At 38.6% G+C, this 19,844-nt stretch overlaps 1 protein-coding gene and 1 pseudogene across 2 annotated transcripts in view; one reads left to right on the plus strand and one right to left on the minus strand.

Moving 5' to 3' along the window:
* Rubcn (rubicon autophagy regulator) overlaps positions 1 to 19,844 on the minus strand; it is a 53,654-nt gene that overhangs the window by 8,144 nt on the left and 25,666 nt on the right. For both annotated transcript variants that reach the window (XM_027936023.2, XM_071615231.1), the window contains 7 exons: positions 16,274 to 16,389; positions 14,104 to 14,314; positions 13,127 to 13,228; positions 9,899 to 9,973; positions 2,235 to 2,295; positions 1,369 to 1,501; positions 665 to 810 (listed from right to left, as the gene is read on the minus strand). In XM_027936023.2, coding sequence (XP_027791824.1) covers positions 665 to 810; positions 1,369 to 1,501; positions 2,235 to 2,295; positions 9,899 to 9,973; positions 13,127 to 13,228; positions 14,104 to 14,314; positions 16,274 to 16,389 — 844 coding nt within the window. The remainder of the gene's footprint in view (positions 1 to 664; positions 811 to 1,368; positions 1,502 to 2,234; positions 2,296 to 9,898; positions 9,974 to 13,126; positions 13,229 to 14,103; positions 14,315 to 16,273; positions 16,390 to 19,844) is intronic.
* LOC114093186 (transcription factor BTF3 pseudogene) lies at positions 14,803 to 15,322 on the plus strand (annotated as a pseudogene).

Genomic DNA, 19,844 nt, shown 5'->3' on the forward strand with positions numbered 1-19,844 from the left:
GATAATACACTTCCTTTGCTTTTTATTTTTTTCCTCCTCCTCCTTTTTTTTTTTTTTTTTTAAGGCAGAAGTCTCACTATGTTGCCCAGGCCATATATATATATATATATATATATATATATATATATATATATATACACACTTTTATTATTTTTATGTGGTGCTGAGGATTTAACCCAGGCCTCACATGTGCTAGGCAAATGCTCTACCACTGAGCCACAATGCCAGCCCCCCAGGCTGGTTTTGAACTCCTGCACTCAAGCCATCCTTCTACCTCAGCTTTCAAGTAACCAGGACTAAAAGCATGTGCCATGGTGCCTGGCTCTTCCCTTGCTTTTAAATGAACAGAACTGTGTGGAAAGTATAACCAGAGGCAGAGATAAGAAGATAGGAAGACAGTTCTGGGGGCTGGAGTTGTAGCTCAGTGGTAGAGTGCTTGCCTAGCATGTGTAAGGCCTTGGGTTCAATCCCCAGCACCACATAAAACTAAATAAACAAAATAAAGTTTTTTATATATATATATATATATATATATATATATATATATATATATATATCCCTTTATAAAGGGGTGTGTGTGTGTGTGTGTATATATATATATGACAGTCTGACAATTCAAAGAGAATATATCTTTTTCCAAAGTGCACAGTCACTGACTACTCACGTTGGTGCTGGATGAACATTAAAGATTATCTGAGGCCGGGGTGGGGCCCACTCCAGGTTGCCACGAACGCGGATACGCAGTTTATAAATGTCCGCATGCTGCCCATCATCTGGTGAGATGGGCAGTGAGTCAGGGATGGGCAGAAGCTACAGGAGAAAAGCACAGGTGAGCTAACAATGACAGTCTGAGGGAACACATATGCTTGATCTTTATGGACATGACAGAAACATAGTTAAAAGACAGCATGGTATGAGAAACAAGGGCCTTGTGGTTCCAAGAAGCAAATACAGACACAGCATTCCAGGGTGGTGTTACCCTTTGCTGATGTATGCCAGGATGCTTCATGACTTAAAGATTCAATTTTAGGGCAAAGAAGAGTCCAAACAATTCACTTTTTCTAAGTGTTTTGAAGGTGGTCACAAAACAAGAGTTCTAACTCTGGGATTAGTGAACAGTTATGTGATAACAAGTGAAATAATAACAGTGAAAGAGCCATTATATTGATATTTTTGACAATTTAGGGAAAACCTAGGCAAACTACCATTCACTCACTCATTCATTCATTCAATACATTTATAACAGATGGCTTCTATGAGCAAGGAAGGAAATACAGGTTCATCCCACACTGGGAACAAGTGAGAAAGGAGAGCAAGATAAGAAAGGCTCAGAGCCTCCTGGACAGGGAAAGATGCTGAGGAGCCTACCTTCTGAGGGGCATCATGTTCCGGGACTAGCCACTCTAACTCTGAGGCAGCTGGAAGCTGCATCCCCTCAAACTGCTTCAGGAGCCCCATAGCCACCGCCTCAGCAGAAGTGGAATGCAGGAAGCAATGGGAACTGAAAAGGAGAAAATAAAGAAAACTGAGTGTAGGCAAAAGAAAGGGAGCCTTCCCTTTAGGATCTGAGATCAAATGTAGTAACTTCTCAGCTGAGGAAATGCCCATAGCACCCCAAGTCTGCTCAGCTTCTTCACTTATCATCTTTGGACACAGTGAAAAAATACTGATCTTATTATCGTCCTAAGACTCAGGTTCAAATCCCACTTACTAGCATTATATGGCACTACTAGTTAAGGGCTCTGTATTGCCTTTCCCTAAACTTTAGTTTCTTAACTACAAAATGGACACTACAATGTCCATTTACAAAATAAAGTGAGTAAATCTGCTTTGTAGACTGTAAAGACTACTGTTCATCCCAAATGAACTAATATTTACCATAGCTGGGTCTATAGTATGGAACTTTTTCAACTTGATTTCATGATCAAAAGTCACAATCAATCTCTCTCTTGAGACCTAAGTGTCTAGGATAGAAGTCAGCAGAGAAAGAATAATTCACACTGCAAGCTTTGCCTTCACAAAAGCCCACCCCATTTAGATAAAAAAAAAAAAAAAAAAAAAAAAATCTTTACTCTCTTTCTTCCTGTAGGTTCATCACCATCGAGCAAGATCATTACTTGAACCTTGCCTCCACCTGAATTGAAATGACTTTACATACCCATCTATTGGGTTTATTTCTCCCTACACCCACACCCCAAGGTTATTAAAAGTAAAAAAAGAAAGAAAGTACTTACAAGGACTGGGAAGAAATGAAGGGTTTGCTGTTTGAGGCTGTGCACCTTCTGATGTCAGCATCTAAACAGAGATAAGGAGAATAGGAAATGGAGTAGAAAGAGGTAAAGAATATGGAAACCTTGACAAAGTATTGCCAGCTAAGCACTCAAGATAGCACCTAGGTGCTATATTCTATGCAAGAGAAGGAGCAGGTGAAGCTCTAAACGCAATTTATAATTTGGCTCTATTCAAGTCACAATCAGGCTGAATTAGTGACATTATGCATAGCACTGAGAAGGTCAAAGTAGTTACAAATCCAGGTGGAAACACAAACTCAGATTTGGTGTAAAACAGTGAATGAGAAAAGTAGGCATCCTAAGGCTTACAGGGACACAACCCCTACCGAGCAGAAACACAAAATAATGACTCAAATATCTCTCTCACTCTCTAAATATCAAGCATTCTTAACTGGTAAGCTCCCAGAAGCAAGAACTCTGCCTGAATTTATTTATTTATTTTTAATGTAAGAATTAGCACCTAACATAGAACTTGGATCATAAAAATGATCTGTGCAACTAAAAGTTTGCTTCTAACATCTCACAACTCTTGCCCTTACTCCTGAATGAAGAATGAAGTTTTCTAAATTCTTTAAAATTTTTGTGGAACCCAGTATGGTGGCACATGCCTGTGATGCCAGTGGCTGGAAGCCTGAGGCAGGAGGACTGCAAGTTCAAAGCCAGCCTCAACAAATCAGTGGGGCCCTAAGCAACTTAGGGAGATCCTGTATCAAAAATAAAATGTGGCTCCGTGGGTTCAATTTCTGGTACCAAAGAAAAAGAAAAAAGTTTTGTGGAAGGATTTCATTCCTGAAGGATAGCATAGGAAGGCAAAGAACTTCTCTGGAAATGCCTGATAACCAACAACTTTTCAGGGATTGTCAACACGATCTTTACTACAGAAATCTCACACACAACTGTAAGAAACCATGACAGACTTTCCAAAGCATATTTCTGATACATGACTTTGAAAAGGATTTCTAATAATGAATGCCTAAACTTCCAGAGACCTCATTTGCTCAAATACTTTTGATGTGGGGGAATGTAAAAAACAGAAGTCATGTTCGAGAAAGGCAGATAGACCTTAACCAAGTCATGAAAGGTTGTTTTGATAAATCCTGTCTCACTTCCTTTGATGCCCAGTGAAAAGATCTTTTCTCCCTAATGAAGCTTACACAATAATCAATCTAATAATAATCAATAATAATAATAAATCAGTCTAAATTCCTCAATAGAGTTTCTAAGCTTATGTCACTCTGCACTTGGCTCAATTGTTCCTTACATTTTCTACCATATATAGATTTTTTTATCTACAACTATATTATAAAGTCTCCTTGTGAGGAAATGAGATTGTGTCTAATTCTTCTTTTGGATCTAAAATACTTAACACACAGTTGTGTATACAAACATGCTTAAATAATATTGTTGATGAGCTGGTTAAAAGAATTAAATTTTTTTAAAAAAATATTTTTTAGTTGTAGATGGACACAATACCTTTATTTTATTTATTTATATTTTTTATGTAGTGCTGAGGATTGAACCCAGTGCCTTATAAGTACAAGGCAAGTGCTCTATTACTGAGCTACAACCCAAACCCCAGAATTAAATTTTTTTTGTGGGGGGGGTGGTACTAGGGATTGAACTCAAGGGTACTTGATCACTGAGCCACATCCCTAGCCCTTTTTTGTATTTTATTTAGAGACAGGGTCTCACTGAGTTGCTTAGTTCCTTGCTTTTGCTGAGGCTGGCTTTGAACTCGTGATCCTCCTGCCTCAGCCTCCGGAGCCATTGGAATTACAGGCATGTGCCACCGTGCCCAGTCAGAATTAAAATTTGTTGACTAGTTTTCATATGTTCTCAAAGTAAAGATAAATAAGACATCAACCAAGTTTTTGCTGGTAACTAACAAAGTCTATTTTATTTAACAACAAAGACCTTCATTTATATCATATATTTTCTGTCTGCACTTGGGCCACTAAAATTCACATCCCAATGCACTGCTATTTGTCTAGTTTCACTATAATTAGTGCTAGTAGAAAAAAGGGGAAAAAAAAGGATAGACAACAGTAGAACAGACAGATTTTCACACATCATTTGCTTTACATTTATATGGGTAACACTTATACTGCCTGGAATTGAACATAAGTCTTGCCTTGTCTTAGTAACGCTCACAGTGCTTTGTACATAACAGGTTTTCAGAAAATATTTCCTAAAAGAATATTAATTGGCTAGAAGCAATTAACAGATTTTGAATATTTCATTTTGTTTGGGAGTAACAGAGAAGGAAAAAAGAAAATCTTTGACAGATATCCTTGAATAAGAAGCTGACAAATTTTGTTACTTTAGGACCAGCCTATTAAAGAAAATAACACACACTAGAGAGAAGTGGTTGAGAATTCATAGTTGCTAAGGAAACCACTGTCTCCATAAAAACTATAATCATGTGCACAAAATGAAGTTAATGTCAATGACAAGCCACATATATGACAGTGGTCCCATAAAATTACATTGTTTAGTGATATAGTAGCTATCTTAGTTGGTACAAGTGTACTCCACGATGTTTGCCTAATGACAAGTTTCTTAGAATATATCTCTTATTTATGCGAAGCATGACTGTATTTAGCAGTTTTTCATTGTTCTTTTTTCTTCTTTGAGAAAAAAAATCATTCTTTTCTCTTTATAGCATATAATCAGTCAAGTGCAATGGTGTACAACTATAACCCCAGCCACTTGAGAGGCTAAGGCAGAAGGATCACAAGTTCAAAGCCACCCTCAGCAACTTAATGAGACCCTGTCTCAAAATTTAAAAAGTGAAAAGGGCTGGGGATATGACTCAGTGGTTAAGTGCCCATGGGTCCAATCCCTGGTTGGGGAGGGCGGGCGGAAAGAACATAATCAAGTCATACTTTATCGTGTTTCTTTTTTTTTTTTTTTTTTAATCACAAGGTCCAAAGAGGTCAGAGGTATGTGGCATAGAATTCCTGGCTAATCAGGAACATTTTCAAGAGTGTGGAAGACCACAGTGCTTTAGAGGTAAGGATCTTTTACCCCAGGGTGGAGGAAGATAGGCAGCACCTAATATCAAAGGGGACATGACACCCGCTCTGGTCAAGAACCATGCTTGTGTGGCATCCTGCCGACTCTCTGGTCAGGTCAAACAGATGACTAATTTAATGTGGACAGAAAACTAGTGGAAGATGAGGACAGAAGTAGACCAGGGTCAGGACTGAGGATGTAGTTCAGTGGTAGAGTGCTTGCCTAGCATGTATGAAATCCTAGGTTCAATCCTCAGCACTACATAAAAAAGAAGTAGACCACGGTCTCAGAAAACTAAAGAGTAAAGAGAAAGAAAACCATTCAACTAGATGGATTAAATGTACCCCAAATGAGAGCACTTGAGAAAGAAGTCTGAGAAAACTCATCTTCCAAGTGAATTGAACATAATTATGAAACATTTTATTGATCTTGCATACAAAAACAAATATATTTTTCCAAGGGAACCAATTTCAAGTGCTTTTGATGTTTTAGAGAGAATAAGTCCATTATTACTATGGACTGAAAAATAATTAGAATATTAAAAACAAACAACACTATGTGTTATAAATAGAAGAATATGCTGTGTGTCCAGACAACTAGTATTGGTACAATCCAGGAAGAACTAGTTAAAACCTTGGTACCTTAATAAAATCTGCAAATTTTTAAATGAAATAAGTAAGGCTAGTGAAGAATCAGTTTCAAAATTTACTGGCCAGTTTGATGTTGGTCTCCATGCTGATTTCCTTCCAGTAGATGATACTCAACATATAAGAAAATCCAACATCAGTAAGTTTTCGGTAACTGCTAAGTCAAAAAAGAAATGATTTTTTAAAAATAGAGAACCATTGGGGCTGGGGATGTGGCTCAAGTGGTAGTGTGTTCGCCTAGCATTCGATTCTCAGCACCACATAAAAATAAAAAAAATAAAGATATTAAAAAATATAAAAATAAACAAAATAGAGAACCACTATTTTTTAAAAATGTATTTGTTTTTAGTTGTCGATGGACCTTTACTTAATTAATTTATTTATATGTGGTTCTGAGAATTGAACCCAGTGCCTCACACATACTAGGCAAGCGCTCTACCACTGAATTACAATCACAGCCCAGGAACCACTATTATTGTCTTAAAAAGAAACAAATTATTAAAAAGGGTAGGAGGAGAAGCAACTGATTACCTTGAATTGGATATAATTTTAAAACTTGTTGGAAAATACAGTTCTGAGTATTCATCTTTATATATTATGCCAGCTACCAATTTACTGATTTTTTAGCCACAAATCTGTCTTTTTGCTCACAATGCATTAGTACTGGATCCATAACCATTTCTCCTCTTTCAGCTGGGTACAGTGTTCTTTTCAGTGGAAGGCACTAAGGGACGCTAAGAAGTATGCCTTGTGCATCTTTGCAGCAGAGTGCCACTAGGTGGTACCTCTCATAAGCAATTTCTCTCAACAACTCCTGGGAGAACTTAACTAAAAGTGAGTGCCAGATGCCTAGTACCTTCCCATGAACTGCTTTCCCAGTATTATTTGAGTTCAGAGACAAGGCACTTTCCTCTACCCATCAGTACACTCTCCAGAAAATTGTTTCCCAGAGAAGGCTTGTAGCATGGCACCTCTTAGTACACAGTGTTACTTGATACTATATCAAAGCAGCTCTTCAGCTTCTCTACCATTCAGTGAGCCAGGAGGTCAGGATTTCAGGCCTGGGGATGTGGCCCTCTTTCACATTTGTTCCTTCCCTAGGTGCTCTACCCCAGCCTTAGAAAAAGTGATCGCCAACTACATCTGTCCTTTCTGTCATCTCTGGAATTCTCTTTACTCCTTATGAACCAATCTCAGTCCATGGATAACCAGCTCCATTCCTTAGGGCTTGAGGAACTTTATGGCAGAAGAGTGTAGCAGAGAGAAGTGGCTCACATGATGATCAGAAAGGGGTGGGGCAGGCAGAGATAGTGACTCTATTCTCAGATACAAAATACATACCTCAAAGGCACACCTGCAATTACCCATCTCCTCCAGCCACACCCTACCTGCCTCAATTACCACTCAGTTAATTCCATCAGAGAATTAATTCACTGACTGGGTTAAGGTTCTCATAACCCAATCTTTTCTCCTCTAAGCCTCCTTGCATTGTCTCTCACAAGAGCTTTGGGGGATACTTCACATCCAAACCATAACATTGGGACAATAAAAATGTTATAAAACTAGGTGATGGTAATGGTTGCAAAACTCGGTAAATTTACTAAAAAAATCAATGAGCTGTACACTTGAAGTAGGTGAGTTTTGATATGTAAATTATATCTAAATAAAATTGTTTTTAAAAAGATATAGATGATGATGAATACTAAGCTTTTTATGAATAAACCGTGATCTCAAAGTCTATCTCCAACTTCATTGTTAGTAATAAGGAACTTTCAAATTTATTTACTTTAAACAGTTCTGTCCCACACGGTCTATTTAATTTATCACAATCTAAGAAAAGTAATTAGACTTGGCAGATTATTACAATATTTAGAGGATTTATCATAGGTGATATTCATAAAATGATGCTTAAGTACTTTAAACTTTTTTTCAAGAGTGTTCTGGATCCTGATGACCTTCCTAATGATGGTATCCCAAGAGACTCTTCCATAGTATAAATTATTATTAAGCTGATCATATGGAAATGTGTCTGTAAACCTCTGGACATGATTAGAAAGACTGTTCATAAGAAGTAGAAGTAAAATACTTTTTAGGAAGAGTCTTAAACCAATAACAAACCTGATAAAAGACCAGAAACACATGATAAAGAACAGAAAGCAATAAAGAAATCTAGAGTAGAGAAAAATGAATAGTAAATTATACTTATATAATTGGGAAACTATGTACAGAAAGAACATGTTGTTGGGAAAACATATAATGGCAGCAGCACCCCAGAGAAAAACCCCAACATGGCGTCTAACGACCCTCTTTCCCCTCTTTGTTTCTTTCACTGGTGCGAAAGGTTTCCTGCCCGCGCCAACATTCAAACCCTGCTGGTGGGAAGCCTTAGCCCCAATTAGAATTAACTTCTTGGGCTCCGGAACTGACATATGGAAGAGCTTGCCAATAAACGGGCGACCTGTTATCTACCTCAGCCCTGCGACCTCTCCTTAGACCTATATAAACACACAGCCTTTTGTAATAAAGTGGAAAACCTCTTTGGTGATCTGTGTCCTGTGGTGCAGCATCTTCCAGTCTTACACATGTAACTTAAGTCATGTTTTTTTAAACTGGGTATCAAACCCAGCACCTCACACAAGCTCTCTTCGACTACATCCCTAGTCCTTTAGTTGTCATTTTTAAGAGTGACTTCTGACTTTCCTTTCATTCCCCTTCCATAATGTGTCCGAGGCAAGGTACCTCACCCCACACTCCCTGTCCCCCAGACTCCAAGAATGGGGATCACAAGAAAAAGTAGATTTTTAGTTGAAAATTTTTTCATATTCTTGGTGTAAAACTTGTCATATATATAAAATTTTGAAAGCTCCCAAAATTGGGAAAGGAAGGATATTAGGATAACCAAATAAAGGAATGCCTTATGAGTAAAGCAGATTGAATATGCTCTGATGAAATAGCCAACAGTCAATAAGCACATCAGCAAAAGATTGTGGTTGTAAACACATCAGAAACCAGTTAAAAAGTGACAGGATAATCTGAAGCAATGGAAGACTAATGTTTAAATATATTACAACAATGCAGGATTAGAGAAAAATGAACCTAATTAGTTTTATTTCTTTAAATCTTGACCTAATCTTATATAATAATTAATTATATAAATTAATCTTATATAATTATTCAAATTCTAGTGGCTGACAATATGAACAGTCATAAACATTATATTAACATTATTAAAAGGTATGTGTCTGGTCCTGGGGATTGAACCCAGGGCCTTGCTAGGCAATGCTCTACCACTGAGCTACATCCTACTTTTCTTAGTGTTTTAGTTATTGTCATTTGTGTTTTAAAACCATTTTAAGTAGAATACTGTTACTTTCTTTCAATTAACTACACCTACAGAAAACCTACTTATTTGAATCACAAAGCAATTACTAAAGATGGCTATTTATAGCAGCAATTCCTAATTATATATGAAGTACCCAGAAGAGGTAGCTTTCTGAAAGTTGGCTCTCCAAATCTCAAACTCTAAGTGGACTAAGTTTCATGGCATTCTGTCCTACTTTTGCTGTCTAAATGTGTGGCAGTAGCTTACCTATATATTTGAACAAAAATTCTTTAACCATTTCTTTCTAAGCTATCTATTACCTCCATAGTCCATGACTATTTAATCTAAAATGATCACTGCAGGGAAGAATCAACAAGGACAAACCCAACGAAGACTTTGAGTTTGAGTTTGTTTATAGAGTCATATGAGGAAAAATATCTGAATATCTGAATTGTTCCTGGCTTCTTATTATCACTTAAGTCCAGTTTTTTCTAATAAGATCTTCAGATCATGTAGTCCTCATTACTTTAACAGGATTCACATGGCCAAGTATATACAAAAGCTGGCGCAAACACTTACACACATGCATGTATAAGCACATCCACATTTCCAACACAGGCTACCTGAAAACATGGAGGCCATTGACACTGAGAGTCCGTTCTTTGACATGTGATTCAGGTTAGATCCTTCGCTATCATCTGTGTAATAATGATTATAAAAGGGGCCCTTTAGTTTTCTGACATGAAGTAACCTGATGAGATTGACAATTCTATACCACATGTTCCAGAGATCAAAAGATGAAACAGCTTTTAGGAACTTACATCAAATAGGCAGATGCTCATTATAGCTTGGATAGTTACTGCTACCTCCCAAACTCATCTAGCCTCAAGGACCTTATAAGACAATGTTTTTGTTTTTTAATTTTTTGTTGTAGATGGACACAATACCTTTATTTTATTTATTTATTTTTATGAGATGCTGAGGATCTAACGCAGTGCCTCACGTGTGCTAGGCAAGTGCTCTACCACTGAGCCACAACCCCAACTCGACAATGTTCTTAATCAGGGGTGATGTTGGCAATATCTGGAGACATTTCTGACTCTCAAGTGGGGAGAGGAGTACTACTGGCCTCTGGTGGGCAGAGGCCAGAAATGATACTAAATATTTTACTATACAAGACAGTTCCTCACAACAAAGAATTGCACTGAATAGAAGATGAGAAACCCTGCCTTAAGGTCTTTTCCTTTAGGATTTTTATTCTGAACTAACTAGGGAATAAGTTGATTAAACATCTCCTAGGAGCCCACAACTGCAGCAATAGTTTTCCAACAGTAATGTACTGTATGTCTTCCCCTAGGCAACTTCCTTGTCAACTCAATTAGCTTCCCCATCCTCCTGCTTTGCTTCAGGAAACATATTTAGCCTCCAACTGGACTATTCCACATCTGATAAAGCAGTAAACTCAGAATTTGCCTTAATATTACCCTCATGAAATTCTGCTGCTGCTCTTGAAAGGGTGGAATCCTCTCACTTTCTTTTAATTTTGGAGATCAAGTCAATCACAACATTATGGCACAACAAAAAATAAATATATGGCAGGTGTGGTGGTACAAGCCTTTAATCCCAGTCACTTGGGAGGTTGAAGAAAGAGGACTGCAAGTTCAAGGTCAGCCTGGGCAACTTAGTGAGACCATGTTTATCCCTAGTTCCTAGTATAGAGATCCTCAAACCCTTGGATTTTTCTAAGTCACAGAAATGTCTTTTATCATTAATAAAGAATCCCGTTCAGTCATACCCGAGTGTGTATTAATGAACTGACTCTTAGCAGGCACCCAGATAGTTTCAGGATGGGGCTGGCCACCAGAAGAACCAACTATATGATTAGTGAGTTGGAACTTTGACTTCCCCCTTTACCTCCATGGAAGACAGAGGGGCAGAAGATTAAGTTCAATTACCAATGGCCAATGACTTAATTAATCTTTTCCATATAATGAAACTTGGAACTACAAGGTTTGGGGGAGGTGCCTGGCAGGTAAACATATCCATGTGCTAGGAGGGTCGTGTACCCTGACTCCATAAAGACAGAGGTTCCTACACTAGGAACTCTTCAGGATCTTGCTTTATGACTTCTTCATGGGGCTATTTATTTGTATTCTTTATAATAAACTGAAATCATAGACATAATGCTTTTTTTTTTCTTTTTGGTACTAGGGATTAAAACCAGGGCCATATTCACAGCCCTTTTTTTTTTTTTTTTTTATTTTGAAACAAGGTCTCACTAAGTTTCTAATAGCCTTGCTAAATTGCTGAGGTTGACCTTGAACTTGCAATCCTCCTCCCTCAGCCTCCCTATTTGCTGAGATTACAGGTGTGTGCCACCACATCTGGCAATATAGTGCTTTCCTAAGTTCTGTGAGTCATTCTGGTGAATTATTAAATCTGGAAAGGGGACATAGGAACCCCTGAATTCATAGTCAGCAGGGAAGAATGTGGGTGACCTCACTTGCATCTGGTATCTTAAGTGGGAACAATCTTATGAAATTGAGCTCTTAACTCATGGATCTGTGTTAACTCTAGGTAGTCAATGTCAGAAGTAAACTGGAGGAAAACCAGGTGGTGCCAGATGCAGAAACATTGCTGGAAAACCACAAACAAAAAATGGAGTTTTAAATGACTACCTATTAGAAATACCTGTAGAAATCAACTACATTAAGAAAAACACAGAAGGCTAGAGACCTAAAAAATGTGTGTTAAGTCTGATTTTCTGAGTGGAAAAAAAAACCTGACTACTTCATCTGGAGGTCTGTACAGATGAATGGGTTCTCTAACATGTAATAAAAAAAATCTATTTACCCCATGTTACAATGTCATAATGGAGTATTATAGACACAATTCAGCTCTACCTGGAACTTACTCTTAGCTTCACCCATGGGGAAGAACTTATGTACTGGAACTATTTTTGTTTGTCTCACTGATGAGAACTTGAAGAAACCTATGATATGCAGGAATGGAACATTAATATGATTTAATACAACTGACCTCCTGGTCGGGAGCCCCTCTCCTTCTATATGCTGATACTTCTAATAAGAATCTATGATTCTGTTATAACAAGTTAGCACTTAGGAGGTCAGAAATTAAAGCTCCACTTTGTGAACTTGATTTATTTTCCTTTTTGCTTCCTCCTCAATGATTCTTCTTGTCCTTTTGGTTGAGGGATATAATAAAGCTCCTTTTGAATAATTCAAAACAATTTTAGTTGTGTTATGGGGCATAAGAGGATAGGATTCTAATTTCATGAGGTATATGAACTAGAAGGAAGAATTACAATGCAAAAAAAGCATCAGGGTAACTTCAACTGTCAGCCCACTCCAACTGGAACATTTCCTTTCATGGTTCTTTTCTTTTCTGCTTAACCTATAAAGGGTATTTCCAGGTACATTGGCACATGCTGTAATCCCAGTGACTTGTGAGGCTGAGGCAGAAGATCCCAGATTCCAGGCCAGCCTCAGCAACTTAGCAAGTCCCTAAGCAACTTCGTGAGACTCTTTCTCAAAATAAAAAATAAAAAGGGCTGGGGATATAGTTCAATATCAAGCACCCTTGGGTTCTATCTCCAGTATACCCCCCAATTTTTTTCTAAAAATAGGTTTGGTTTGTTTTGGTGGAGTGAACCCATAAAGGGGTTTTGTTTCTAACATAAGAAGTTGTTCCTTTCAGTATCCCTAATGGGTTACAACATTCCCTAACGGACCTTAATGAAGAACTTCTACTTAGGGAGTTTCACAGCATATGATTCCAAATTGAAAGAAACAAATAACAAAAGCTCCCAGTAACAAAGTATCACTTCTTACCTTGGATTTCAAATTCATCAACTTCATCACCAGAGCCAGAATCAGAGAACTGTGCTGAATCACGGGAACTAAATTGGGAGCTACTGGAGGTGACCCGAAAGCCTATCAAAAAATAATAATAAAAACAATAACAATAAATAGAACAGAAAGAGATCTCCTGCTCCTAACAATGTCACAGTAAAAGGTAACTGGTAGGACTTAAATGTATATCAAACCTTTGTTGGAAGTGAAGCTGTTGAAATGGAAACTAGCTCTTGTTGATTTATAACCTTAGAAGATTTCATGTAAATAGGAGGTACTAGTATTTGGGAAGTCAACCTGGAATCAGTGGTCTTAGTTCTCCTTACATCAGAAATCTATTTTGGAAGGAAGCCATTTCTGATGTAGGAAATGGATGAATTCTGGAATAAGTATTCTTAGTCTGGTAACAAAAATAGAACAAAGGGGATGTGAGGGCAATCTGGCTTCCACATCTATCACCCCCATTGATCACCAGGGTTGATTCAGATGATCTGGCTGGCTAAGAAAGTGTCCCTTTCCTCACTGCTCCATGTGTGTCCCTCCCAAAGCTTCTTGCTCAAAGAGAACAATCGTCCCTGATAGAGGAGGAGCATCTTTGGTCAATGGTATACAAGTAGCTGAGCTCCCCTGCTAGAACCTCCAAACAAGCTCTCAAAAACAGAACAAAGTCTGGGGTGTAGCTCAGCAGCAGAGAGCTTGTCTAGCATGCATGAGGTGGCATTGGGTTCAATCATCGGCACCACATAAAAATAAATAAAATAAAGGCATTCTGTCCATCTACAACTACAAATTTTTTTTTAAAAATATAACAAAGTAATATCTTTCTGACAGTGACAAAACCTTGGTTTGGGTGTAATTCCCAAAGGAAGATCAGAAACGAAAGCCCTCAAGGCACAGAACTTGTCTTGAAGCCATGAAGAAGCAGGAACAAAAATGTGTTTATAGGCCTCACTCACTTCCTTGCTCAGTCTCCTGGTATATAGGGAGCAGATTCTTGGTGCGGATCTGCTGGCGCCGAAGGCGGATCTTCTGTTTCAGTTCCTGGATTTCTTTATCACTGTCTTCTTCTTCTACTTCCTCTTCTTCTAGGCATTGGCTCATCATGTTGCACTTCATTAGCTCGATGGCAGCAATCAAGGACTCTGAAATGCTGAAGTGTGCATTCTCCTATGGGAAGGCAAGCACCAAAGAAGTTGTATGTTAAGGAACTAAAAGTAAGCTGGGCACATGGCACACACCTGTAATCCCAGTGGCTTGGGAGGCTGAGGCAGGAGCATCCAAGTTCAAAGCCAGCTTCAGCAACTTAGAGAGGTTCTAAGCAACTTGGCGAGATCCTGTCTCTAAATAAAAATATAAAAAGGGCTGGGGATGTGGCTTAGTGGTTAAGTGCCCCTGGGTTCTATCCTTGGTACCAAAAAATAAAAGAAACTAAAAGTATTCAGTGCCTCACTTATTATAATGTTGGAAAGCAGACCTTCCAAGGCATGCACTCCTCTTATCAAAAACACCCAGGGGAAATGCATACTTCTACTATAAGGAAAGTAGATGACAAGAAAATCTGTTCTAAATTCTCTTTGCTATCTTGACCATGCATGCCTGTTCCATTTTATACATAAAAATGAAATGAAAATCTCAGCTGGTCAGCCCAAGACCCCATGCAGCATTAAGTACCCCATGCGGTCCCATTTAAATTTCAACAAGAACTATCATGAACCAGGAAAAATTCAGCAAAATTTAGACACAAGAATGTATTGGTGGGAAAGAACTGCTCAGAGAGAAGATGGTGGTTCACAGAACCACTACAGCGGATAATAAAACACAAAACACTTCAATTTTCCTTAAAGAACATAGGGCTAAACAATATCTCTGATACTGAAGGGGTGAATGTATTTATAAATCAAGGAACAGTTATCCACCTTGACAAACCTTCAGTGCAAGCATCTCTGGTAACAAACATTTTCACCATTATAGGTCATGGTAAGACAAAGCAGCTGACAGAAATATAATATGTTAAACCAGCACAGTACAGACAGTCTGACTAGCTTAAGGAAACTGGCTGAAGCTCTGCCCAGCTGTGGATGGAAAAGCACTTGCCACTGGAGAAGATGGTGATGGTGATAAAGTTCCAGATCATTGGAGAATTTTGATGAGGCTTTTAAGAATGAGGCAAGTTGAATTGAGTCAACTTCTGAAGAAGAAAAAACTTGAAGATGTTACAGGAAGTTGCTATTTATCTTATGCTTTTTAAAATTGTTTTGTTTATGGACTTGATAAAATCTAGCACTCTACTATTTTTTTTCTTTTTCTTTTCTTTAGGTACCAGGGATTGAAGCCAGAGGTGCTTAACCACTGAGCCACATCCCCGGCCCTTTTCATTTTTTATTCTGAGACAGGATCTCACTAATTTGCTTAGGGCCTTGCTGAGCTGCTGAGTCTGGCTTTGAACTTGTGATCTTCCTGCCACAGTCTCCCAAGCTTCTGGGATTACAGGCATGCACCACCACACCCAGCTTCTCTAATATTTTTAAGCACAACCTGCTAGGACACTGCAGTTCTTTTTAGTTTTTGCTTATATGTAATTCATTTTTTTGCAGTTAAATAAGCTGAAGAAGCCTAGGAATAAAGTGTGAAAAGTTCTTTGCCTAGCAAAGGAAAAAAGAGAAGATGCCCAGAAATTTCAACCAGGCTCTTTTCCAAGTTCATATACTCACACATGAAGTATTAAGGTCAATGTTTTCAAGATATGAGTGTTTTGTTATCTAAAAAATGCTGCATAGTTGTTATTTATTATGTATCTGAGCCTAAGCATGAAATACAGAAGTCCTGGAAATAGAATTTATCTAAGGTTCCAGGATAGAAGAAACAATAATCATGTGCCTAAAATTGAATGTTTCTCTGCCCAGCACAGCTTCTAGGATAAAACTGCTAATATTCTGGACTCGATGAAAAGCACACACTTCCTGAGGAGTTCCTCAGAAACAGAAATTGCTGGACTTTATATTTACTGCAGGCTATACTCATGACACTGCTATAAACCTAAAATCTCTTTCAAACAAATGGCATCACAGATCCTCAGGCCAAATCTTCCAACGAATGAGTTCTTCATCAGACCCTTTGATTCCTCACCTTTTCAAGGTCTGCGCAGCTACCAAAGTCTTGCTCAGAGAGATAGCTGATGAGGGACTGTCCTTCTGATGGTCTTCGGAACATGCCCTCTCCTGAGCACAGGTACTGACCACCCTCTGTGGGAAAATGGAATGTAGATATAAAAAGTTCTGTCTCAAAAAGCAAATATGTAACAGCTAAATTTAGACTTCTTCAAGAAGTCTGAAGATTTTTTACCACTAAAGTGCTCTCATGTCTTCCCAAATAATGAGGAATTAGAGGTAAGGTATCTATCTTCTAATAGAATTACTCAGATTCTTAAGAGTCCCAGAGCACTACTAAGCCTCTTGGTTGGAGAATGGTGAACTACATGGAGAGAGTCCAGAGACAATACTTACACTATCTAAATTTATAGACGACATACTCTCCCTCCTACTCCACACTCACAAAAATCTAAAAACCCATGCTGAGAGTCAGAAAAGGACACAAGTAACTTCCTTCTGTACATGACTTCCATGTGAAACTTGTCTTCTGGTAACTAAACCCAGATACTCAAAGGCCTCTTTTCAAATTCCCTCTCACCCTCTCAGACAGCCATTCCATCTGGATCAACAGAGACGTGCCGTGATAATACCTACAACATAAGAGACAGTGGGACCCCAGAGTCAGAGGGGTCCAAGAGAAATGGCAGGTGACTATGATTTCTAGCACAGGGGTTGAAGAAGGGGTGGTCAGACTGCACAGTGCGTACCCTCCACAGAGTTGAGATGAGCACAAAAGGTGAGGCTTTAGCAGGCAGGAGGAGAAAGCAAAGAAAAGACACCATTTCATCCCTAGCCTTCCTAGTACTCACTTACCATACTCCAGGTACAGAGAGTTGGGTGTGCTGACTTCACTACTCTGAACAGAGAAGGGAAAGGGGCCTCTTAATTTCGACTTATCATTGCAGGATTCTAGTGTCAGTGACCACACCAGGAAGTAAAAACACACACAGAAGTAAGCAACAGATACATTCCCAATCTGGAGTTTCAACATTTAACTGCTACCATTCCCAAAGCCCACCTAAGAAGGAAAAGGGTAGCATATTAATAGTTAACAGCCCAAGAAAACAGAACACGTAGAGGAAAGGAATGGGAAATCAGTTGGAAGAGAGAAAACATGATCTAGAATGGGACAACACAAAGGTGAAAAGTATCAAATCAAAATGAATCAATTTAGTTATTTGCCATCCAACCAAATGTTTCTAACCACTTCACAAACTAATTTAGCAAATAGTCTATAGGTTGTTAAGGTTGTAGCTCAGTGGTAGAGTATTTTCTTGGCATGTATAAGTGAGGCCCTGGGTTTTGATTTTGTTTTATCCCCAGCACCAAAAAATAAAATAAAACAAGAGAGAGAGAGAGAGAAAGAGAGAAAGTCTTCAGATGGTAAAACAAACACAAGCACATTAAAATTTTCTGATACATTGACACTATATTTTTTAAAAGATATCAGAAGGTAAATTTACATTCACTAAGGAATAAAAAAAAAAAAAAAAAAACAGCTATGTCCTTAACAGCAGCATCAAGGCAGTGCTGAAGAAGCTAAAGACAATGGCCTTGAAATCAAAGGGCTCAGTGACTGGAAAAGGAAGACAGAGGTTTCATGATAAGGTTGGCAAAGCAGGAGGTGCCTTGGAATAAGACTAGTAAGAGCTGGAAGTGGAAAAACAGCAGCAGGCAGGGATTACAGGAAATGGGAAATTGATATTCTCCAAAAAGAAACACAAAATTTCTAGTGCCAGAGGGAAAAGCAGGTAGAAGAGCAGGTGGATGCCTAAGAAATGAGCAGGGTGCTCTGGGAAGATGAATGATTGAGACACATCTAACCTATTTCCATGGAAAATGGTACCAACTTGTCTGCTGCTCCTATTGCAAAAAAAAATGCTACTACATGGTAAGAGAAATCAGCTTTCTCCTTGGGCCTCAGAGACTTCTGGTAGCCCTAGTAGTGGGCTCTGCTCCTCACCACCAACTGGTGACAACCTAGCAGTCACCATGAAACCTTGGTAAGAAACCATGTCTTGGAAGGAAATTTTTAGATTCCAAACACAACAGAAACCTTACTTCTTTTTTTTTTTTTTAGAGAGAGAGAGAGAGAATTTTTAATATTTATTTATTGGCGGACACAACATCTTTGTTTTGTATGTGGTGCTGAGGATCAAACCCGGGCCGCATGCATGCCAGGCGAGCACGCTACCGCTTGAGCCACATCCCCAGCCCCGAAACCTTACTTCTTTACAAGATATGGCTATTCAGCCTTTGCACATTGAGTACACTACCTCCTAATGCTGCCCACCCAATTAATTCTTAGCATTTCCTTACACTCACTCAAAATCTGTCTTCTTATAATTTCTCATCCTCTTAAGAACAAATATGCTCTTCTAAATGATGATTCTGCACACTTTATTTCCTCTTAAACTTTCTCTTTTCAGAGTACCTAGATACCTAGCAGCTTCACTCATTACCAGGAGGCCATGGTTTTCAGTCCTTTCTCACCACTGTCTTGCAGACACATTACTACAGCATTAATATTTTCATGAATCACAGTACCCAGAATACAACACAAATGTTTGAGTTTTACATGCTCAAAGCCAATGATCTGGAATACAGGAGACACTACCATGAAAACCAAAGAAACAGATTCAAGTCACTAGAAAAATGTGCAATGGTTGGAATAGGGTATGGGAACTCACAGGGTTATGAAAACATATGTAAGAAAAAGGAAATGGGACTCTGGACAGGCAAAGAACATGCAAGTGTATCCAAAACCACAGAAAGGGGATAAAAAACATTCTGGTGTTAAGTCAAGGAAAATAAAATAATCCACAGTAAGTATTCAGTTAAAAGAAACATTCTGTCACTGATTCATCAAGAGGCCTTAGATAAATAGTAGGTCTTTGTTTTACCTTTGGGCAAAAATTAATCACTAAGTCTTGATTCTGCCTCCCAGAAGCTGATGGGAAACTGAAGGAGGCATATAGAAGTTGTGAGAAGAACATATATCACATTAAGTATCACTGTCATTTTACAGACAGGTCCTAACATCATAACAGGACCAGACTAGCCAGACTTGATTTGACACCAGACTGTAAAAAGACGTTTTCAACTAAACAAGGGGATCACAAAGGAGCAGAAGGGAGAGAAGGTAGAGGACTGGCTCCCAAACCTGCAATGGGATCTTCAACTATAATGGTGATATTCCTGGGGCCTCCTGTAGGTAAACAGACAAGTATAGAGAAGAGTCCAGACAGAGCAAACAAGATTAGAGAAAGAGAGGAAAAAACCAAAAACAAACAAATAAAAAAACTATGTCTTTTACCTGGCAGAGGTGGGGACATAACTCCAAAAGGGAACCCCAGTGCTAAAGGAAGGATGACTTGTACAAGAAGCTACACATGACCCATACTCCCTCGGACCCTTCTGCAAGGTTTTCACAGGCTCCCTTTTCCCATGCAGGTTACCATGGTTTCTGGAATCCATGTGGATTCAAGAATGGGGGCAGGGAAGTTTTACATGCTCAAAGGCCAATGACCTGGAATACAGTAGACACC

Source organism: Marmota flaviventris, chromosome 8 (assembly GCF_047511675.1).
Source record: "Marmota flaviventris isolate mMarFla1 chromosome 8, mMarFla1.hap1, whole genome shotgun sequence".
Taxonomy (NCBI): Eukaryota; Metazoa; Chordata; class Mammalia; order Rodentia; family Sciuridae; genus Marmota; species Marmota flaviventris.